The sequence below is a fragment of the Oncorhynchus gorbuscha genome, linkage group LG16, assembly GCF_021184085.1.
Source record: "Oncorhynchus gorbuscha isolate QuinsamMale2020 ecotype Even-year linkage group LG16, OgorEven_v1.0, whole genome shotgun sequence".
Lineage (NCBI taxonomy): Eukaryota > Metazoa > Chordata > Actinopteri > Salmoniformes > Salmonidae > Oncorhynchus > Oncorhynchus gorbuscha.
The window spans coordinates 34,053,899-34,073,711 of record NC_060188.1 but is presented as its reverse complement, the minus strand read 5'-3'; the positions used below and the strand labels follow the sequence as shown (position 1 = coordinate 34,073,711).

The following is a 19,813-nucleotide window of genomic DNA, read 5'->3' as shown; positions in this document are numbered from 1 at the left end:
AACAAACAAACAAACAAAAGTTTTAAAATAATGACATTTTTCTCCAGAGACATACTCATTTTCTATTCTACTGGCACCTCTGATATCAGATGCTGTACCTGTTCACAGATCAAGTGCATATAGGTTATACATACTACCGCTTTAATACAGTCACATTAACAGAGGAAATTCTACACCAACAGATGAACAGTCTAGAATGCAATCTCACAAAAACGCGTCACAAAAGTACAAATACTTTTCAGACCAATTCAACTTTGAGAGAATTATAAATCAGAGCATCCAGAATAATAACAACAAGATCATACAAAGCAAAGAAAGACGAGCATTCAGTGGCCAAATATACAGACAAAATAAATACCCATTTGATGCTATCTGTCGATAAGTGATATGGTAAAGTTACATAGTGATGACATGTTTCTGTTGAAAAGGCAACAGTCCTTTCTTGGGGTACTGTTCATCTTAAAAAGCAAAAAGCCAATGTAGGACCACAGCTCATACTGCGTCTGGGTGATCATATACTGTATAATCAATATTTCCAAGGAAAAGAAATAGTAATGCATTTGTAAAATCCCAAACATTGTTATGGGAGTTCGGGTTCTATGTGAATGGAAAAGTTTCATATTGAACAGGAAAACGTTCTCTTTCGTTCAGTAGAATTTGATACAAAAAAAGGGGGATTCCACAATCTCTCCTTTCCTCTTCTCTCTCGTGGCCACCAATGGCAGTTGATAAAGTGACTGTTGCGTAAACAACAGCAACATCTTAAATAGGATCAAATACAAAGGGCTCCCAAGTGGCGCAGCGGTCTAAGACACTGCATCTCAGTCCTACTGACCCTGGTTTGATTCCAGGCTGTATCACAACCAGCTGTGATTGGGAGTTCCATAGGGCGGCACACAATTGGCCCAGTGTTGCATGGGTTAGGGTTTGGCCAGGGTAGGCCATCATTGTAAAATAAGAATTTGTTAACTGACTTGCCTAGTAAAATAAAGGTTTAAAAAAACTAATGGGGCCCTGGGAGATGAATGCCCCTATATGCTGATCCTGGGCCAATATTTCATTTTCCCCATTAATGGTTAGGATTGGGGGAAGGGAAACTGATCCTACAGTACATCTGTACTTAAGAGAAATTTCACTCCGGAGCCACATCCACTCCTCTTTCAAGCTGTTCTAACTGCAGTCTCCACGGCACCACTTTAAACCCCCCCCCCTCTCTCCAATGGGCCTGGCTGCTAGCTGAGAGGCTGGGGGGCAATGCTGGAGCGGTCAGTGACCAGCAGGCCCACGGTTGAGCTGCCTGACAGAGACACGGCCACAGCCATGGTGCCGGTCCCCGCGGGGCTACTGCTGGGGCTGGGGGGGCCCTGGACCTGGGTGACGGCGTGGGTGCCCATGTGGCCCTGGAGCTGGGTGGGTGTCTTGCACTGCACCCCACACAGTTGGCACAGCAGCACCCCGCCGGCACCGGCCCCGCCGAACATGCCCCGCGTCCCTCCGCTCTCCTTCCACTCCTGGCCGTGGTGTTTCTGAGCGTGGACACGCAGATAGGTGAGGGTAGTGAAACCTGGAGGGAGACGGGAGGGAGAGGGAGGAAGAGAGCGGGAGAGAGAGCATTGAGAAATAAGAAAAGGCGAGGAACAAAAAAGAAGGACATATGAGAGATGAGGAATGAGAGCGGGATACCTGTGTTCCACAGGTATTCTCCTCTCCTTTCACACGTAAAAAATAACATGGAAGTCCACTCACTGCGGTTGCACAGGTGGCAGGCGTGGTGCTGTGATTGGTTGTGGACCCTCATATGATCGGTGATGTAGGCGGCAGAGAGGAGCTTGCCACAGATGTGGCACGGCACCTTCTCCTCGTGGCGAATCAGGTGGGCACGGAGACGGTCCCGCGTGGCGAAGGCAGACGTGCAGGTCTGTGTAGCACACGCGCCCGCACACACAAAACCATTGTTGAAGCTTGGACATTGACATTTTTCTTCTCCACTATATTTTAGAAGCTAAGCAGGTCAATGTCATTAAATTGCCTATAACACATTCATACAGTGTATACATAGAAGCAAGGGACATACGACAGGAAACAAGTTTGAAAATAGGGAGAAAGAACAAGGCAAGAGTTCAAATGTTGTCCCCCACGAATGATGCAGTTTCTGGGAGATCGGTCAGTCAGTGCCAGAGGAGTAGCTTTTAAGTGTTTTTCACAAAATCCAAAGTAGCGTAAAATCCATCATGACAAACCTTATGCGTCCCTGAGTTAAATTTTCTCCTTGTGAGCCGGGACCTATGTACCGAATGGAATGACTTTAGGTCAAACCGGTTGAGGGGCATGACCTTTCAAAGTTAGCATTTTCATCGCTTGTTATAGCGCCACCATCTGGCCAATCAGTGTCATTTTGTAAATGACTGATCTTTATGGCAAGACCCATCTGAGATATCGCAAGTGACTTACTAACTGTGACAAAAGGACCGAGACAGATTCATTGCGAGGGTCAATAATACATGCAGAGAGTAGAAAAAGAGAGAGCGAAAGCGTTAAAGTGAGTTAGAAAGAAGAGGATTACCGGGCACTTGAAGGGTCTCTCAGTGGAGTGCACCTGTCTGACGTGACTGTTGAGGTGGTCGGGTCTAGAACAGACAGGAGTAAGGATTAAGATCCCACGTGTGTCTTATCGGTCATTTCTCGTCGATAGAGCTACCCTTGCACAACAGACGTCACTTAGAACTGAATCCTATTAGAACTCCAGACTCATTTCACAAATGTGTGCATGTACACAGTACCAGTCAAAAGTTTGGACACACCTACTCATTCAAGGGTTTTTCTTTATTTTGACTATTTTCTACATTGCAGAATAATAGTGAAGACATCAAAACTATGAAATAACACATATGGAATCATGTAGTAAGCAAACAATCTAAATATATTTTATATGAGATTCTTCAAAGCAGCCACCCTTTGCCCTGATGACAGCTTTGCACACTCTTGGTATTCTCCCAACCAGCTTCACCTGGAATGCTTTTCCAACAGTCTTGAAGGAGTTCCCACATATGCTGAGCATTTGTTGGCTGCTTTTCCTTCACTCTGCGGTCCAACTCATCCCAAACCATTGCAATTGGGTTGATGTCGGGTGATTGTGGAGGCCAGGTCATCTGATGCAGCACTCAATCACTCTCCTTCTTGGCCAAATAGCCCTTACACAGCCTGGAGGTGTGTTTTGGGTCATGGTTCTGTTAAAAACCAAATGATAGTCCCACTAAGCGCAAACCAGATGGGATGGCGTATCGCTGCAGAATGCTGTGGTAGCCATGCTGGTTAAGTGTGCCTTGAATTCTAAATAAATCACAGACAGTGTCACCAGAAAAACACCCCCACACCATCACACCTCCTCCTCCATGCTTTACCCTGATTTCTCTTTTGACAAACATATCAAGAGATTCAAGGACAGCTTTAATCCATCTACGTAATATTGCAAAAATCTGAATCTTTCTGTCTAAAAATGATGCAGAAAAATTAATCCATGCTTTTGTTCTAGGTTAGACTACTGCAATGCTCTACTTTCACTAAATAAACTTCAGTTACTGCTAAATACGGCTGCTAGAATCCTGACTAGAACCAAAAAAATGTGATCATATTACTCCAGTGCTATCCTCCCTACACTGGCTTCCTGTAAGGCAAGGGCTGATTTCAAGGTTTTACTGCTAACCTACAAAGCATTACATGGGCTTGCTCCTACCTATCTTTCCGATTTGGTCCTGCCGTACATACCTACACGTACGCTACGGTCCCAAGATGCAGGCCTCCTAATTGTCCCTACAATTTCTAAGCAAACAGCTGGAGGCAGGGCTTTCTCCTATAGAGCTCCATTTTTATGGAATGGTCTGCCTACCCATGTGAGAGACGCAGACTCCGTCTCAACCTTTAAGTCTTTACTGAAGACTCATCTCTTCAGTAGGTCATATGATTGAGTGTAGTCTGGCCCAGGAGTGGGAAGGTGAACGGAAAGGCTCTGGAGCAACGAACCGCCCTTGCTGTCTCTGCCTGGCCGGTTCCCCTCTCTCCACTGGGATTCTCTGCCTATAACCCTATTTACAGGGGCTGAGTTACTGGCTTACTGGTGCTCTTCCATGCCATCCCTAGGAGGGATTCGTCACTTGAGTGGATTGAGTCACTGACATGGTCTTCCTGTCTGGGTTGGCGCCCCCCCTTGGGTTGAGCCGTGGCGGAGATCTTTCTGGGCTATACTCGGACTTGTCTCAGGATGGTAAGTTGGTGGTTGAAGATATCCCTCTAGTGGTGTGGGGGCTGTGCTTTGGCAGAGTGGGTGGGGTTATATCCTGCCTGTTTGGCCCTGTCCGGGGGTATCATCGGATGGGGCCACAGTGTCTCCTGACCCCTCCTGTCTCAGCCTCCAGTATTTATGCTGCAGTAGTTTATGTGTCGGGGGGCTAGGGTCAGTCTGTGTGAATTTAAGTATGCTCTCTCTAATTCTCTCTTTCTTTCTCTCTCTCGGAGGACCTGAGCCCTAGGACCATGCCTCAGGACTACCTGGCATGATGACACCTTGCTGTCCCCAGTCCACCTGGCCATGCTGCTGCTCCAGTTTCAACTGTTCTGCCTGCGGCTATGGAACCCTGACCTGTTCACCGGACGTGCTACCTGTCCCAGACTTGCTGTTTTCAACTCTCTAGAGACAGCAGAGGTAGAGATACTCTCAATTTACTCCTGAGGTGCTGACTTGTTGCACCCTCGACAACTACTGTGATTATTATTATTTGACCATGCTGGTCATTTATGGACATTTGAACATCTTGGCCATGTTCTGTTATAATCACCACTCGGCACAGCCAGAAGAGGACTGGCCACCCCTCATAGCCTGGTTCCTCTCTAGGTTTCTTCCTAGGTTTTGGCCTTTCTAGGGAGTTTTTCCTAGCCACCGTGTTTCTACACCTGCATTGCTTGCTGTTTTGGGGTTTTAGGCTGGGTTTCTGTACAGCACTTTGATATATCAGCTGATGTAAGAAGGGCTATATAAATACATATGATTTGATTTACGGTGGGATCCACACATGCGGACATCATCTGTTCACCTACTCTGCATCTCACAAAGACACGGCGGTTGGAACCTAAAATCTCATCAGATCAAATTACAAATTTCCACCGGTCTAATGTCCATTGCTAGCAAGTCTCTTCTTCTTATTGGTGTCTTTTAGTAGTGCTTTCTTTGCAGCAATTCGACCATGAAGGCTTGATACACGCAGTCTCCTCTGAACAGTTGATGTTGAGATGTGTCTGTTATTTGAACTCTGTGAAGCATTTATTTGGGCTGCAATTTCTGACGCTGGTAACTCTAATGAACTCATCCTCTGCAGCAGAGGTAACTCTGGGTCTTCCTTTCCTGTGCGGTCCTCATGAGAGCCAGTTTATCATAGCGTTTGATGTTTTTTGCTACCACACTTGAAGAAATGTTCAAAGTTCTTGAAATTTTCCAGATTGACTGACCTGTCTTAAATTAATGATGGACTGTTGTTTCTTGCCATAATATGGACTTGGTCTTAACCAAATAGGGCTTTCTTCTGCACACCACCCCTACGTTGTCACAACACAACTGATTGGCTCAAATGAAATTTTAACAAGGCACACCTGTGAATTGAAATGCATTCCAGGTGACTACCTCATGAAGCGGTTGAGAGAATGCCAAGTGTGAGAAGCTGTCAACAAGGCAGAGGGTGGGTACTTTGAAGAATCTCAAATATAAAATATATTTTGATTTGCTTAACACTTTTTTAGCGACTACATGATTCCATATGTGTTATTTCATAGTTGTAATGTCTTCACTATTATTTTGCAATGTAGAAAATACAAAAAATAAAGAAAATCCTGGAATGAGTAGGTAGCTGTGTCCAAACTTTTGACTGGTACCGTATGTGCATGTGTGTATACTTGTTTCACAATTGAACCCTCCCCCCTCCCACCACCCAGTCATCCCCATTCTCACCGTGAGAATCCCTTGGCGCAGTGGGGGCAGACGTAAGGTTTCTCCACCCCTCCTTGGTGTGAGCGTACATGGTAGCTCATGCGGTCTTTCCTCTTGAAGCGCTGCTGGCAGATGGGGCAGTGGTAGGGCTTTTCGTCCGAGTGGGAAAGCCGGTGGCGGTTCAGGTGGTACACATCTCGGAAGGCCTTCCCACAAGCCTCACATGCATGGTTCTTCCTCACCTGGTTGGGGCTAGGGTTGGGGTAGGGTTGAGGCCCCTGGTTCTGGTTCTAGGTTTGATGAGAAGAAAGGGACAGTTGGCTAGTGCTGGCTGTGGGGTAAGTATAGCTACTCTGGCTACATTGCACAATAAAGTAGGCGAGGAGAGAGCGAGAACGACATAGGGAGCAGCAAATTATTCTTCAATAATTATGAGAAAACAGGCACCAACCAACCTGTACCATTGTCCCGGCAACCACAACTGCAGCTTGGAGCACCTGGGGCGCAACCATGGTGACGGTCGCTGGGGCGATGGCCACCGCAACAGGTTGGCCCTCCTGGTTTCCAAGTGGGGAGGGTTGGGGGAGGGATACTGCGGGAGGAGCCTGAGAGGGCAGAGAGAGGTGGAGGAGGGAGAGAGGGATTGTTTGCCGCCCCCCTCCTCCTCCCTTGCTCCCGTCCTCCCTCTCTCTGGCTGCTCTGTCCTTCATTTTGATGCCAGTGTGCACCGACTGATGGCGCCGGAGGTTGTAGTTGTTCTTAAACTGCTTGTTACATGTGGCGCAGATGTGTGTGGGCCGGCCAGGCTTGGAGACGGCCTTTTCTAAAGGAGAGATGGAAAATAAAGAGAGAGGAAAGAGAGAGATAAAGATAGAGGGGAAAGGGAAAGAGGGAAAACAAAAGTGTGAGAGAACGTAACTCCTGAAAGGGAACTAAGGGTAGAGTTTGTGGGTTGGGATTCCTACATGGACCTGACATAATGAATAAGTAAGCTATTGGGTCCCTCTACATTTGTATACTGTAAGTTGTTTAGGATGAAAGCATCTGGTGAATGACCACCCAGCAAGCACATTTGGTTCCTTGGAAGTTGTGAGAATGTACGTTTTTGATTTCCCATTGGTTCTGGGAATGAAGTCATAAGTTTCTTGACCCCTGACCGGTAAAACGCAAAGCTTTCTAAACATTTTTAGAACAGAAGTGAAAATTTTGCCTGTTCTGTGAACATTCATTTTTATATTGCAGGGAGGTTCTAAGAACATTTTACTCTGGTTTCCTGAAAGTTTTCCTGGAAGGTTTTATTAAGGTTCTGAGAAGGGAAATTATAGTTAATTTGATGGTAATTAAATAACGTTCTGAGAACATGTTTCTGTAAAACTTTTAATAACACTGCTAACTTAGTTTGGGTTAACTGTTTTGAAATCCAAGCATAGATAGGACACATGGATGTAAATTTGCTTAGGCATTAAACATGAAAACACATTTACTTTTGATTGTGGCACAACGTCAAACCTATGATCTTCTGTTCTCCATCTGTAGAATTAGTCCACTGCGCCACCAGGATGAACTAGAATGGCAATTTTTTTCACATTTTTGTCATTTCAAACAGACCCCATTTCAAAAGAAACAACCACTCATTAAGATCAGGTGTGGCCAATTAGTTGGTGCAGCCAACACACTTAATAAGATAGAGGATGGAAAGAGTTTTGTTTCTTCTGAGAACGGAATGTATATGTTTAAAAAAAACATTCTTAGAACATTCTCTGAACGTTAAAGTTTTCTTGTTTTTTTTATGGAAAGTTTCCTTAACATTCTCGGAACAATTTGAGAACATGACTTTAAATAGAACCATGAGGAAACCTGTAGCAAACGTTATGCTGAAGTATTGAAATTCCCACAGAAGAACGTTGTTTCTTAACATTCTTGGGACAATGTGAGACCATGACTTTAAATAGAACCATGAGGAAATCTGTAACAAAAGTTATGCTGAAGTACTGAAATTCCCACAGAAGAATATGTTTCTTAACCTTCTCTGAACTATTTGAGAACATTCTCAAAGTCAAACCAGTTGGAGAACATCTGAGAATTGGAGAACATCCAAATTTGTAATTAAATGTAACTATGTTTTAACTTTTAGTAGATGTAGTAGTTCTGTTAAAGTCAGGGGCACAACTTTCACTGGGAGAAATTGCATTTTTGTCCCCTCTTAGTTTTATCATTGCACTGTGATACCAAAAACGGCGTTGGTATGTTTAGGACCATGAGGACGCCTTAGAATGGTCGGGTAGGCTGTTTGGAGGTTTCAGACAGCTAGATTTAGGACCACATGGACACCAAAGAGCGGGTGGATAGGCTGTGTGAAGGCAAAGCTTTTGAAAAGCTGTCTGGACCAGCACAGGAGAGTTGAACAGAGGCAGCTGCTCTCAGTGTGTATGTGTTGAGCTCTTTCTCTGAGTTGTAAAAGCAAGCAGAGCAGAAACTGGCTACTCTTTAGTTGACTGATGTAACTGGACAGGTAACTGCTGTTTAACTTAATAGAAGAAAAAAATGAGTGTTCGCAGTGCTGAACTAGTAGTGTAACTGATATGTAACTTTAGCTGATTTTTTATACCCTCTTGACTGAGGTGAATGAATTAGTTAGCTAGTAGTTACCACAGTCAGTTCACCTCTAGCCTGTAGCTATCTGTCAGATAGCGATATGAGGTGGCATTTATTAATATCTAACAGCTGTTTGTATGGAAATGTTCTGTAGCCTTTTTGTCCCAATTCAACAGAAGTAAATGAACTTCGCTAGCTTTCACCAGTTGATGCACCATCAGAGAGAGAGCTGGCCAAAAGTAGGTATTATTTATGCCTCATTCACATTAGACCTGAATCAAACAATGAAACCAGCGGCCAAACGATTGAAGACGGATAATTCTGATGTTTTTTGTTGTTGCGGAATGTGAGTTTTTATTCGAGGCAGTATAGTAATGTAATGTTATTGATTTGTCAGTTTCCCTAACTAATTCCCTATTTTTATAACTGGCACAGTAATAAACAGCTCTACAGGCTTCACTGTTATGGTGCACCATCAGTACACAACACTATGATCATCATGTCTTAGCAGGATCAGATGGCAACAGTTTAATTTGATTTGTATTTAACTAGGCAAGTCAGTTATTTGAACAAGGGACTGCAGGGACACCTCTTGCACTGAAATGCAGTGCCTTAGACCGCTGAGGCACTCGGGGGCGCCACTCAGGAGCCCCATAACATACCAAGCAGGGTCAGACAGCCAGGAAAGACCAGTCTACGGAGCTCGGGTGAATTTTGCAGTATATTCACAATATCAGTGAATTTCCATCTTGAATTGATGGATAGACCTACAGCACCTACAGGAAAGCATTTAAAGATTAAGGTTACAGTCTGGGATCTGGCAATAATGGTCATTTCAACTATTGAACCACTGATTCTATTCTTGGATAATAAAATGTATAAATGTACACCAAGGTAATTCTTTGCCATGCCTCATTTTAGGAGGAGCAGGTGGGGATGTGTCTCTGCAGGGTCAGGCAGCCAGGGAAGACCAGTCTGTGACGGAGCTGAGATGAATTTTAGCAGATACACTATTCTCTCTGTGCAGCAAACAATGGAGAAGACAGAAACTTCAAAGATTGAAACTATTTTAAGGCAGTCTGACAAATCTCCAAATTTCCAAACTGTTACAAGGGTTAAATCAGGCATGATTTAACGATGACACAAAGCATGAAAATCAACAATGTGAGGAAGACCTGGTAGAAGATATTGATGATCATGCATGGATACAAATATGATTGAATGCCCAGTCATGTTCATATAATCTTAGACATAAATTACTGCAGTTTAAAACGGTTTCACGGAACGTACTAAACTCCTCTCACTGTCAACTGCGTTTATTTTCAGCAAACTTAACATGTGGAAATATTTGTATGAACATTTCTGGGGAGAATGGCCCTAGCCCTCACCCTCCAATCCAACAGGTCCCAGACCTGCTCAATGGGATTGAGATCAGGGCTCTTCACTGGCCATAACAGAACACTGACATTCCTGTCTTGCAGGAAATCACGCACAGAACGAGCAGTATGGCTGGTGGCATTGTCTGCAGGAAGGGTACCACATTAGGGAGGAGGATGTCTTCCCTGTAACACACAGCGTTGAGATTGCCTGCAATGACAACAAGCTCATTCTGATGATGCTGAGACACACCGCCCCAGACCTTGACGGACCCTCCACCTCCAAACCGATCCCGCTCCAGAATACAGGCCTCAGTGTAACACTCATTCCTTCAACGAAAATAGCGAATCCGACCATCATCCCTGGTGAGACAAAACCGCGACATGTCAGCGAAGAGCACTTTTTGCCAGTCCTGTCTCGTCCAGCAACAGTGGGTTTGTGCCCATAGGCGATGTTGTTGCCGGTGATGTCTGGTGAGGACCTGCCTTACAACAGGCCTACAAGCCCTCAGTCCAGCCTCTCTCAGTCTATTGTGGACGGTCTGAGCACTGATGGAGAGATGGCGTGTGCATTCCCGGTGTAACTCGGGCAGTTGTTGTTGCCATCCAAGATTAAAGCTATATACTGGACAACTTTCATAAGGTTTGCATGCCTTATATGGAATACAGTATGACAAAAGGAGTCAGTATTGAAAACATGCCCACGTCAGGGGAGATACCTATTTAGGTAATCCCTAGGTGCTGGACTGCTCAGTCCTGGCCCTGGGGGTCAACCGTCCTGTGGGTTGTCACTCTGGCCTTGGCATAACACACCCAAAATCAATAATGAATGGGATTCTGGCCTTCTAGGCAGTGTTCCTTTGTCCAGTGTCTGTCTTCTTTTGCCCATCTTAATCTTTTATTTTTATTGACCAGTCTGAGATATGGCTTTTTCTTTGCAACTCTGCCTAGAAGGCCAGCATCCCAGAGTCACTTCTTCACTGTTGACGTTGAGACTGGTGTTTTGCAGGTACTATTTAAATGAACTGCCAGTTAAGGACTTGTGAGGTGTCTGTTTCGCAAACTAGACAGTCTAATGTACTTGTCCTCTTGCTCAGTTGTGCACCAGGGCCTCCCATTCCTCTTTCTATTCTGGTTAGAGACAGTTTGCGCTGTTCTGTGAAGGGAGTAGTACAAAGCGTTGTACGGGATCTTCAGTTTCTTGGCAATATCTCGCATGGAATAGCCTTCATTTCTCAAAACAAGAACAGACACAAGTTTCAGAAGAAAGTTATTTGTTTATGGACATTTCTGAAAAAACCTACACTCGATCCCTCCGATGTCAACAATTACAGACCAGTATCCCTTCTTTCTTTTCTCTCCAAAACTCTTGAACGTGCCGTCCTTGGCCAGCTCTCCCGCTATCTCTCTCTGAATGACCTTCTTGATCCAAATCAGTCAGGTTTCAAGACTAGTCATTCAACTGAGACTACTCTCCTCTGTATCACGGAGGCGCTCCGCACTGCTAAAGCTAACTCTCTCTCCTCTGCTCTCATCCTTCTAGATCTATCGGCTGCCTTCGATACTGTGAACCATCAGATCCTCCTCTCCACCCTCTCCGAGTTGGGCATCTCCGGCGCGGCCCACGCTTGGATTGCGTCCTACCTGACAGGTCGCTCCTACCAGGTGGCGTGGCGAGAATCTGTCTCCTCACCACGCGCTCTCACCACTGGTGTCCCCCAGGGCTCTGTTCTAGGCCCTCTCCTATTCTCGCTATACACCAAGTCACTTGGCTCTGTCATAACCTCACATGGTCTCTCCTATCATTGCTATGCAGACGACACACAACTAATCTTCTCCTTTCCCCCTTCTGATGACCAGGTGGAGAATCGCATCTCTGCATGTCTGGCAGACATATCAGTGTGGATGACGGATCACCACCTCAAGCTGAACCTCGGCAAGACGGAGCTGCTCTTCCTCCCGGGAAGGACTGCCCGTTCCATGATCTCGCCATCACGGTTGACAACTCCATTGTGTCCTCCTCCCAGAGCGCTAAGAACCTTGGTGTGATCCTGGACAACACCCTGTCGTTCTCAACCAACATCAAGGCGGTGGCCCGTTCCTGTAGGTTCATGCTCTACAACATCCGCAGAGTACGACCCTGCCTCACACAGGAAGCGGCGCAGGTCCTAATCCAGGCACTTGTCATCTCCCGTCTGGATTACTGCAACTCGCTGTTGGCTGGGCTCCCTGCCTGTGCCATTAAACCCCTTCAACTCATCCAGAACGCCGCAGCCCGTCTGGTGTTCAACCTTCCCAAGTTCTCTCACGTCTCCCCGCTCCTCCGTTCTCTCCACTGGCTTCCAGTTGAAGCTCGCATCCGCTACAAGACCATGGTGCTTGCCTACGGAGCTGTGAGGGGAACGGCACCTCAGTACCTCCAGGCTCTGATCAGGCCCTACACCCAAACAAGGGCACTGCGTTCATCCACCTCTGGCCTGCTCGCCTCCCTACCACTGAGGAAGTACAGCTCCCGCTCAGCCCAGTCAAAACTGTTTGCTGCTCTGGCCCCCCAATGGTGGAACAAACTCCCTCACGACGCCAGGACAGCGGAGTCAATCACCACCTTCCGGAGACACCTGAAACCCCACCTCTTTAAGGAATACCTAGGATAGGATAAGTATTCCCTCTCACCCCCCCCTTTAAGATTTAGATGCACTATTGTAAAGTGACTGTTCCACTGGATGTCATAAGGTGAATGCACCAATTTGTAAGTCGCTCTGGATAAGAGCGTCTGCTAAATGACTTAAATGTAAATGTAATGTAAATGATTTTTGAGCCTGTAATCGAACACACAAATGCTGATGCTTCAGATACTCAACTAGTCCCTAAAAGAAGAAGCTGTGCTAACATAATTGCAAGTGGGTTTTCGAATGATCAATTAGCCTTTTAAAAGAATAAACTTGGATTAGCTAACACAACGTGCCATTAGAAAACAGGAGTGATGGTTGCTGATAATGGGCCTCTGTACGCCTATATACACTGCTCAAAAAAATAAAGGGAACACTTAAACAACACAATGTAACTCCAAGTCAATCACACTTCTGTGAAATTAAACTGTCCACTTAGGAAGCAACACTGATTGACAATAAATTTCACATGCTGTTGTGCAAATGAAATAGACAACAGGTGGAAATTATAGGCAATTAGCAAGACACCCCCAATAAAGGAGTGGTTCTGCAGGTGGTGACTACAGACCACTTCTCAGTTCCTATGCTTCCTGGCTGATGTTTTGGTCACTTTTGAATGCTGGCGGTGCTTTCACTCTAGTGGTAGCATGAGACGGAGTCTGCAACCCACACAAGTGGCTCAGGTAGTGCAGCTCATCCAGGATGGCACATCAATGCGAGCTGTGGCAAGAAGGTTTGCTGTGTGTCAGCGAAGTGTCCAGAGCATGGAGGCGCTACCAGGAGACAGGCCAGTACATCAGGAGACGTGGAGGAGGCCGTAGGAGGGCACCAACTCAGCAGCAGGGCCGCTACCTCCGCCTTTGTGCAAGGAGGAGCAGGAGGAGCACTGCCAGAGCCCTGCAAAATGACCTCCAGCAGGCCACAAATGTGCATGTGTCTGCTCAAATGGTCAGAAATGGACTCCGTGGGGGTGGTATGAGGGCCCGACGTCCACAGGTGGGGGTTGTGCTTACAGCCCAACACCGTGCAGGACGTTTGGCATTTGCCAGAGAAAACCAAGATTGGCAAATTCGCCACTGGTGCCCTGTGCTCTTCACAGATGAAAGCAGGTTCACACTGAGCATGTGACAGACGTGACAGTCTGGAGACGCCGTGGAGAATGTTCTGCTGCCTGCAACATCCTCCAGCATGACCGGTTTGGCGGTGGGTCAGTCATGGTGTGGGGTGGCATTTCTTTGGGGGGGGCCACACAGCCCTCCATGTGCTCGCCAAAGGTAGCCTGACTGCCATTAGGTACCGAGATGAGATCCTCAGACCCCTTGTGAGACCATATGCTGGTGCGGTTGGCCCTGGGTTCCTCCTAATGCAAGACAATGCTAGACCTCATGTGGCTGGAGTGTGTCAGCAGTTCCTGAAAGAGGAAGGCATTGATGCTATGGACTGGCCCGCCCGCTCCCCAGACCTGAATCCAATTGAGCACATCTGGGACATCATGTCTCGCTCCATCCACCAACGCCACGTTGCACCACAGACTGTCCAGGAGTTGGCGGATGCTTTAGTCCAGGTCTGGGAGGAGATCCCTCAGGAGACCATCCGCCACCTCATCAGGAGCATGCCCAGGCGTTGTAGGGAGGTCATACAGGCACATGGAGGCCACACACACTACTGAACCTAATTTTGACTTGTTTTAAGGACATTACATCAAAGTTGGATCAGCCTGCAGTGTGGTTTTCCACTTTAATTTTGAGTGTGACTTCAAATCCAGAGCTCCATGGGTTGATAAATTTGATTTCCATTGATAATTTGTGTGATTTTGTTGTCAGCACATTCAACTATGTAAAGAAAAAAGTATTTAATAAGAATATTCATTCATATCTAGGATGTGTTATTTTAGTGTTCCCTTTATTTTTTTGAGCAGTCCTTCTGTAGCTCAGTTGGTAGAGCATGGCGCTTGTAACGCCAGGGTAGTGGGTTCGATCCCCGGGACCACCCATTTTTTGACTGTAAGCATAAAAGTCTGCTAAATGGCATATATTATTATTATATTATTATATATTATATATCCATAAAAAGAAATATGCCGTTTCCAGCTACAATAGTCATTTACAACATTAACAATGTCTACACTGTATTTCTGATCAATTTGATGTTATTTTAATGGGTAAAGAATGTACTTTTATTTAAAAAACAATGACATTTCGAAGTGACCCCAAACTTTTGAACGGTAGTGTATGGTTCTCAGAACATTATGTGCGTGCTGGGCAGAAACTGTGATGTAACAAAAAAATTATGAGTGAATCATCTACATCTGTGATGGTGAGAGCAGTGCAACAATATTACATTTTTTTGTCTTTTTTTCTCTCTCTCACAACCTCTCATTTTAGTCCTCTCTCTCCACCCTCTATCTTTCACAAACATATGCAACAGACACAGAGAGTGTGAAAAGGACATTATTTCCTGAAGTAAGAAATCCCATGGTTCAGGGTGGGGCTGAAGAGATATCAGATTGTATGTGCGTGTTTTCAGCTTTTATATGTAAAGAGAGGACATCAAGGTGCTTCCGCTGAGTCTGCAGCAGCCGTGACTCTTGACAACAAGAAAAACCCTCTCTGCCCCTCCACCCCCCTCCTATCCAGTAGTTTATTGTGGATTCCATATGTGTTTATTGAATTAGAATAATACTGAATAAACATAGTGGTCCTCCGTGGCTCAGTCAGCAGAGCATGACGCTTGCAACGCCAGAATTCGATTTCCGCTGGGACCACGCATCATTTTTTAAATGTGTGTCGCTTTGGTTCAAAGTGTCTTATAAATGGCATATATTATTATTCTAATATTATCATTATAGATCCTGGCTGTATTTCAAATGGCAACCGCCACCCTATTCCACACACAGTGCGCTAATAGTGTATTATATAAGGAATAGGGTGCCTTTTGGAATATAGAACCTGCATGCTCACCAGGTAAAGGCTCTTCATTCAGGGCGGCTGTGTCCACTGTGGATGGGGGCGGGGCTATGTGCTCTGTAGGGGGGGTTCTGGGCAGAGTCAGACATGTCCGGAAGCAGCTCTGATTGGAGGGCTGTCTCAGACTGGGTCTGTGAGGGCGGAGTCTGGGGAAATGAGAGCAAGAATGAGCTGCTGAGGCTTGAAATACATCATTGGGGGATCATGTCACCTTTGACCCCAGTCAGCACACACACAAGCTCTCACTCTTGCCCTCATAATCAATACTACAACAAATCTGTAAGGGGCACAGTTGGCAAATTGTCAGTTTAAGACTTATATGACATCACAAACATAATAAGCATGTGTATGATCCCAGGATCCCTGAGCATTCACTTCTGCATCCATAGTACTCTGAAGAGTGAGACATTAAACACAATTTGTATTTTTCTTTCTCTGACACACACACACACACACACACACACAAACTTACCTGAAACAGAAAATTACTCCAAGAAGAATCCATTTTGAAGCAGGATGATGTCAGATACTTTTAGTCCAAGAGTCAAAACTAGAAATATATATCCACCTGAGACTTGGGCGCCAACCAACCATAGGCTGGGGCCAACTGATGAATCACTCCACCTGCTATAATGTCTGCAGCCTACCTAGTTCCTCTCTGCAGTTTCAAATATCCAAGGTGAATATCTCTGTGTGAAAGTTTAAATCGCGGTGCATTCAATAGCATAAATTATTATTGAAGATGAATGATCCATTTTGAAAGGCTGTCAGTTATATGACAATATCTTTTGACAGTAATGATAATGTTCAACTAAAATGTTGTTATATGGTGTGGGACGAAAGGATGCAACATGATATTATAACTAAAATGCGACAAAATGGTTGATGCATGCTTTTAATTATGCATTTACAATGCAATTTACATTGTATATTTATATTATAGCCTAAGAAGAAATCCTATTCTCAAATCCATGCAAAATTTGAGTATTACAAATAACGAAAAATATATAAAAAGTAATAATAATAAGTCCGCAGTTGTTTGTAAATACGTGGACGAAGAGTCATTTATTTCGATAGCTCCGAGAGGCCAAAGCGGTGGTGGATTCCAAAGCCTCGGTGTTGCGTAAAATCGTGTCCCGAACTAGAGAGTCCCCGATCGGCCGCAATCGAAAGCTTTGCCTCGGCTTTTCAAACGAGAGGACGACATCTTTCTTTTTTTTTTCTATTTCTCTCTCCCTCCCACCCTCGCTGTCTTTCTTCCTTTTATTTTTTTTACATCTCTTCTCCTCTCCCCTCTCTATCTATCCCCCGCCGCCGTGTCCCCTGTTTAAAGGGAAAGTATTTAGTGTAGCTTATGCACCCTCCTCGCTGTTCCCGTCTCCTCCGTGGCGTGCGCTGTTTTCAATAGACCCGTGCATCCGTCTTCTTGCCCCCGCGAGTTCGGCCGACATAAATACCTATTTTATCAACAGCTAGTAATGCAATAGAATTGCGTAAGATTGCCCCACTCCAAACTAACATATCACAACATCCTTATAGTGAGATAATATTGAGAATACCCAACTGGGTGACATCAATAGAAACGTATTAAGGCAATAAAACAAGATCACGCGCATCTTAAAGGTAAATATACATGCTTCAGGTGCAACAGCTTCACAGTAATAGGACTATACGTCAAAATGACAAAAACGTTGTTGTTTTCAATAGATTGTTAAGACTAGAAGTGAGGTAGGCTAATGCTCCAGAGATACTGGACTTCTTACTCATATCTGCATCTCTGGCTGTAAAATAATGCTGCTGCAAATTTGATTGTTGTAGGAGAGTTACAATGGTTATTCTATCAAACTTCAAATTACTGGAACAGTACACAAGGCAGAACAGAACATCTAGGTTAATGGTCAGTGGCCCATGCCCAGTTCAGACAGGAGGGGAATCAGATTGCTATTATCTCCAGGAACTTAACTTTTGGTTCATACTGTCATTTGTTGTGCTACTAGTAGTGCTTATTGATGTTTAGGAGGCAGCTACAGTAGCTGGAAGATACCATCTTCTGTTTTTAGTTCATTGAATGTATTTTATTTCATCTGGGTGCTTACATCACTGTGAGCACCCTGGTACTACTCGTAGCCCCCTTTCTTCTCAGTCCTTGAAAACACTGAGCAAGAACAACTTGTGCATTGAAGACTGATGTGTTTGATGTGTTTTAATAATATCTTTGCAGAGCTACATAAAAGCCCTAAAAGACAGCCTTGATGTCACTCTTCATTTCTTGGTTGTTCTGTGATAAATACACTGAGTGTAAAAAACATTATGAACAATGTTCTTTCTTTCCATGACATAGATTGACCAGGTGAATCTAGGTGAAAGCTATGATCCCGTATTGAGGTCACTTGTTAATTCCAGTTCAATCAGTGTAGAGGAGGGGGGGGGGGCAGGTTATAGAAGGATTTTTAAGCCTTGAGACAATTGAGACATGGATTGTGTATATGTGCCATTTAGATGGTGAATAATGGGCAAGACAAAATATTTAAGTTCCTATGAACGGGGCATGGTAGTCGGTGCCACCGGTCTGTGTCAAAACCTGCAACGATTCTAAGTGTTTCCACATTACATTTACATTTACATTTAAGTCATTTAGCAGACGCTCTTATCCAGAGCGACATTCAACAGTTTCCATTGTGCATCAAGCATGCAAGAATGGTCGACCATCCAAAGGACATCCAGCCAACTTGACACAACTGTGGGAAACATTGGAGTCGACATGGACCAGCATCCCTGTGGAACGCTTTCGTCACTTGGGGGTTGCTGTGCGAAGTTGCTGGACTTAGAACACACTGTCATACACGTCGACTCAGAGCATCCCAAGCATGCTCAATTGGTAACATGTCTGGTGAGTATGCAGGCCATGAAAGTACTGGAACGATTTCAGATTCCAGGAATTGTGTACAGATCCTTGAGACATGGAGCCGTGCGTTATCATACTGAAACATGAACATGGCAGTGAATGAATGCACAACAATGTGTCTCAGGATCTCATCACGGTATCTCTGTGCAGTCAAATTGCGATTGTGTTATTTTCCATAGTTTATACCTGTCCATACCATAACCCCACCGCCACCATGGGGCACTCTGTTCACAACGATGACATCAGCTAACCGCTTGCCCACACAACGCCATACATGTCTTCTGCGGTTGTGAGGCCGGTTGGACGTACTGCCAAATTCTCTTATCGTAGAGAAATGAACATTACATTTCTCTGGCAACAGCTCTGGGGAACATTCCTGCAGTCGGCATGCCAATTGCACACACCCTCAAAATTTGAGACGTCTGTGGTATTATGTTGTGTGACAAAACTGCACATTTTAGAGCCTTTTATTATCCCCAGCACAAGGTGCACCTGTGTAATGATCATGCTGTTTAACCAGATTCTTGATATGCCACACCTGTCAGGTGGATTGGATTATCTTGGCAAAGGGGAAAACACACACAAACAGAGATGTAAAAAAATGTGCACACAAAATTCGAGAGAAAGAAACCTTTTGTGCATATAGAACATTTCTGGGATATTTTATTTCAGCTCATGAAACATGGGACTAATACTTTACATGTTGCGATTATATTTTTGTTCAGTGTACATATTTTCCGGACATTGAAAAATAAGTATTTTCCGGACGTTGAAACCGGGTTCATTTTCAGTTCTAAATGAAAGTTAAAAAAACGTATTTTCCAGAATAGCCTACGAATAGGAGTTTTACCTGACCAGGTCATCAGATCAGCAGAAAACTCCAGGCCCCAGAAAATACATACTGTTGACTCTGTGGTGCCACCTCTGGATCATATTGTAGTTCATAAGGTAAAGGTTTACTTGTTGTGAATTAATCTTTCACTTGTTTTGCCGTCCTCATAGAGGATGAGTCTGGGATTTGCTGTATCAGGGTCCAGAGTCACATCCACTGCATCTTCTTCAGCATCAAATCGGGAAACTTCTCCATTCGGTTAAGACATTTCTCCTCAAGCTCAGAAAAAGCCCCCCTCACTTTATCCTCCAGCTGAGACAAAGAGCTCCTCACCCCTCTCTTCACACCCCAAAACTGATCACCCCAAAACTGATCTCAGACAAGTCCTGGACCTGGGTGAGTGTGTGTGGGGTGGGGGTTGGGGGGGTGCAGGGATGACACGTTCTGTAGGAGGTGGTCCCCAGTGATTTCCTGCTCCAGCTCTTTGATACACACT

At 44.9% G+C, this 19,813-nt stretch overlaps 1 protein-coding gene across 1 annotated transcript; it reads right to left on the bottom strand.

The window, feature by feature from the left end:
- Nucleotides 1–120: 120 nt before the first annotated feature.
- Nucleotides 121–19,572, bottom strand: LOC123999749 (myc-associated zinc finger protein-like). The gene is made up of 7 exons (XM_046305779.1): nt 19,529–19,572; nt 15,575–15,726; nt 6,430–6,797; nt 5,996–6,264; nt 2,564–2,627; nt 1,747–1,918; nt 121–1,564 (listed from the first exon to the last, which is right to left on the bottom strand). The coding sequence occupies exons 1-7, from the start codon at nt 19,570–19,572 to the stop codon at nt 1,233–1,235; spliced, it is 1,401 nt and encodes a 466-aa protein (XP_046161735.1). The 3' UTR covers nt 121–1,232.
- Between the last annotated feature and the right edge of the window lie 241 nt (nt 19,573–19,813).

What these genes read in the sequence shown, in the direction of transcription:
- LOC123999749 (XM_046305779.1), bottom strand. Translation starts at nt 19,572, where the DNA reads ATGGAGAAGTTTCCCGATTTGATGCTGAAGAAGATGCAGTGGAT. An exon ending in TTGCCGGGACAATGGTACAG is followed by an intron (nt 6,265 to 6,429) that starts GTTGGTTGGTGC and finishes CATCAAACCTAG; the next exon opens with AACCAGAACCAGGGGCCTCA. An exon ending in TGCGCCAAGGGATTCTCACG is followed by an intron (nt 2,628 to 5,995) that starts GTGAGAATGGGG and finishes TGTCTGTTCTAG; the next exon opens with ACCCGACCACCTCAACAGTC.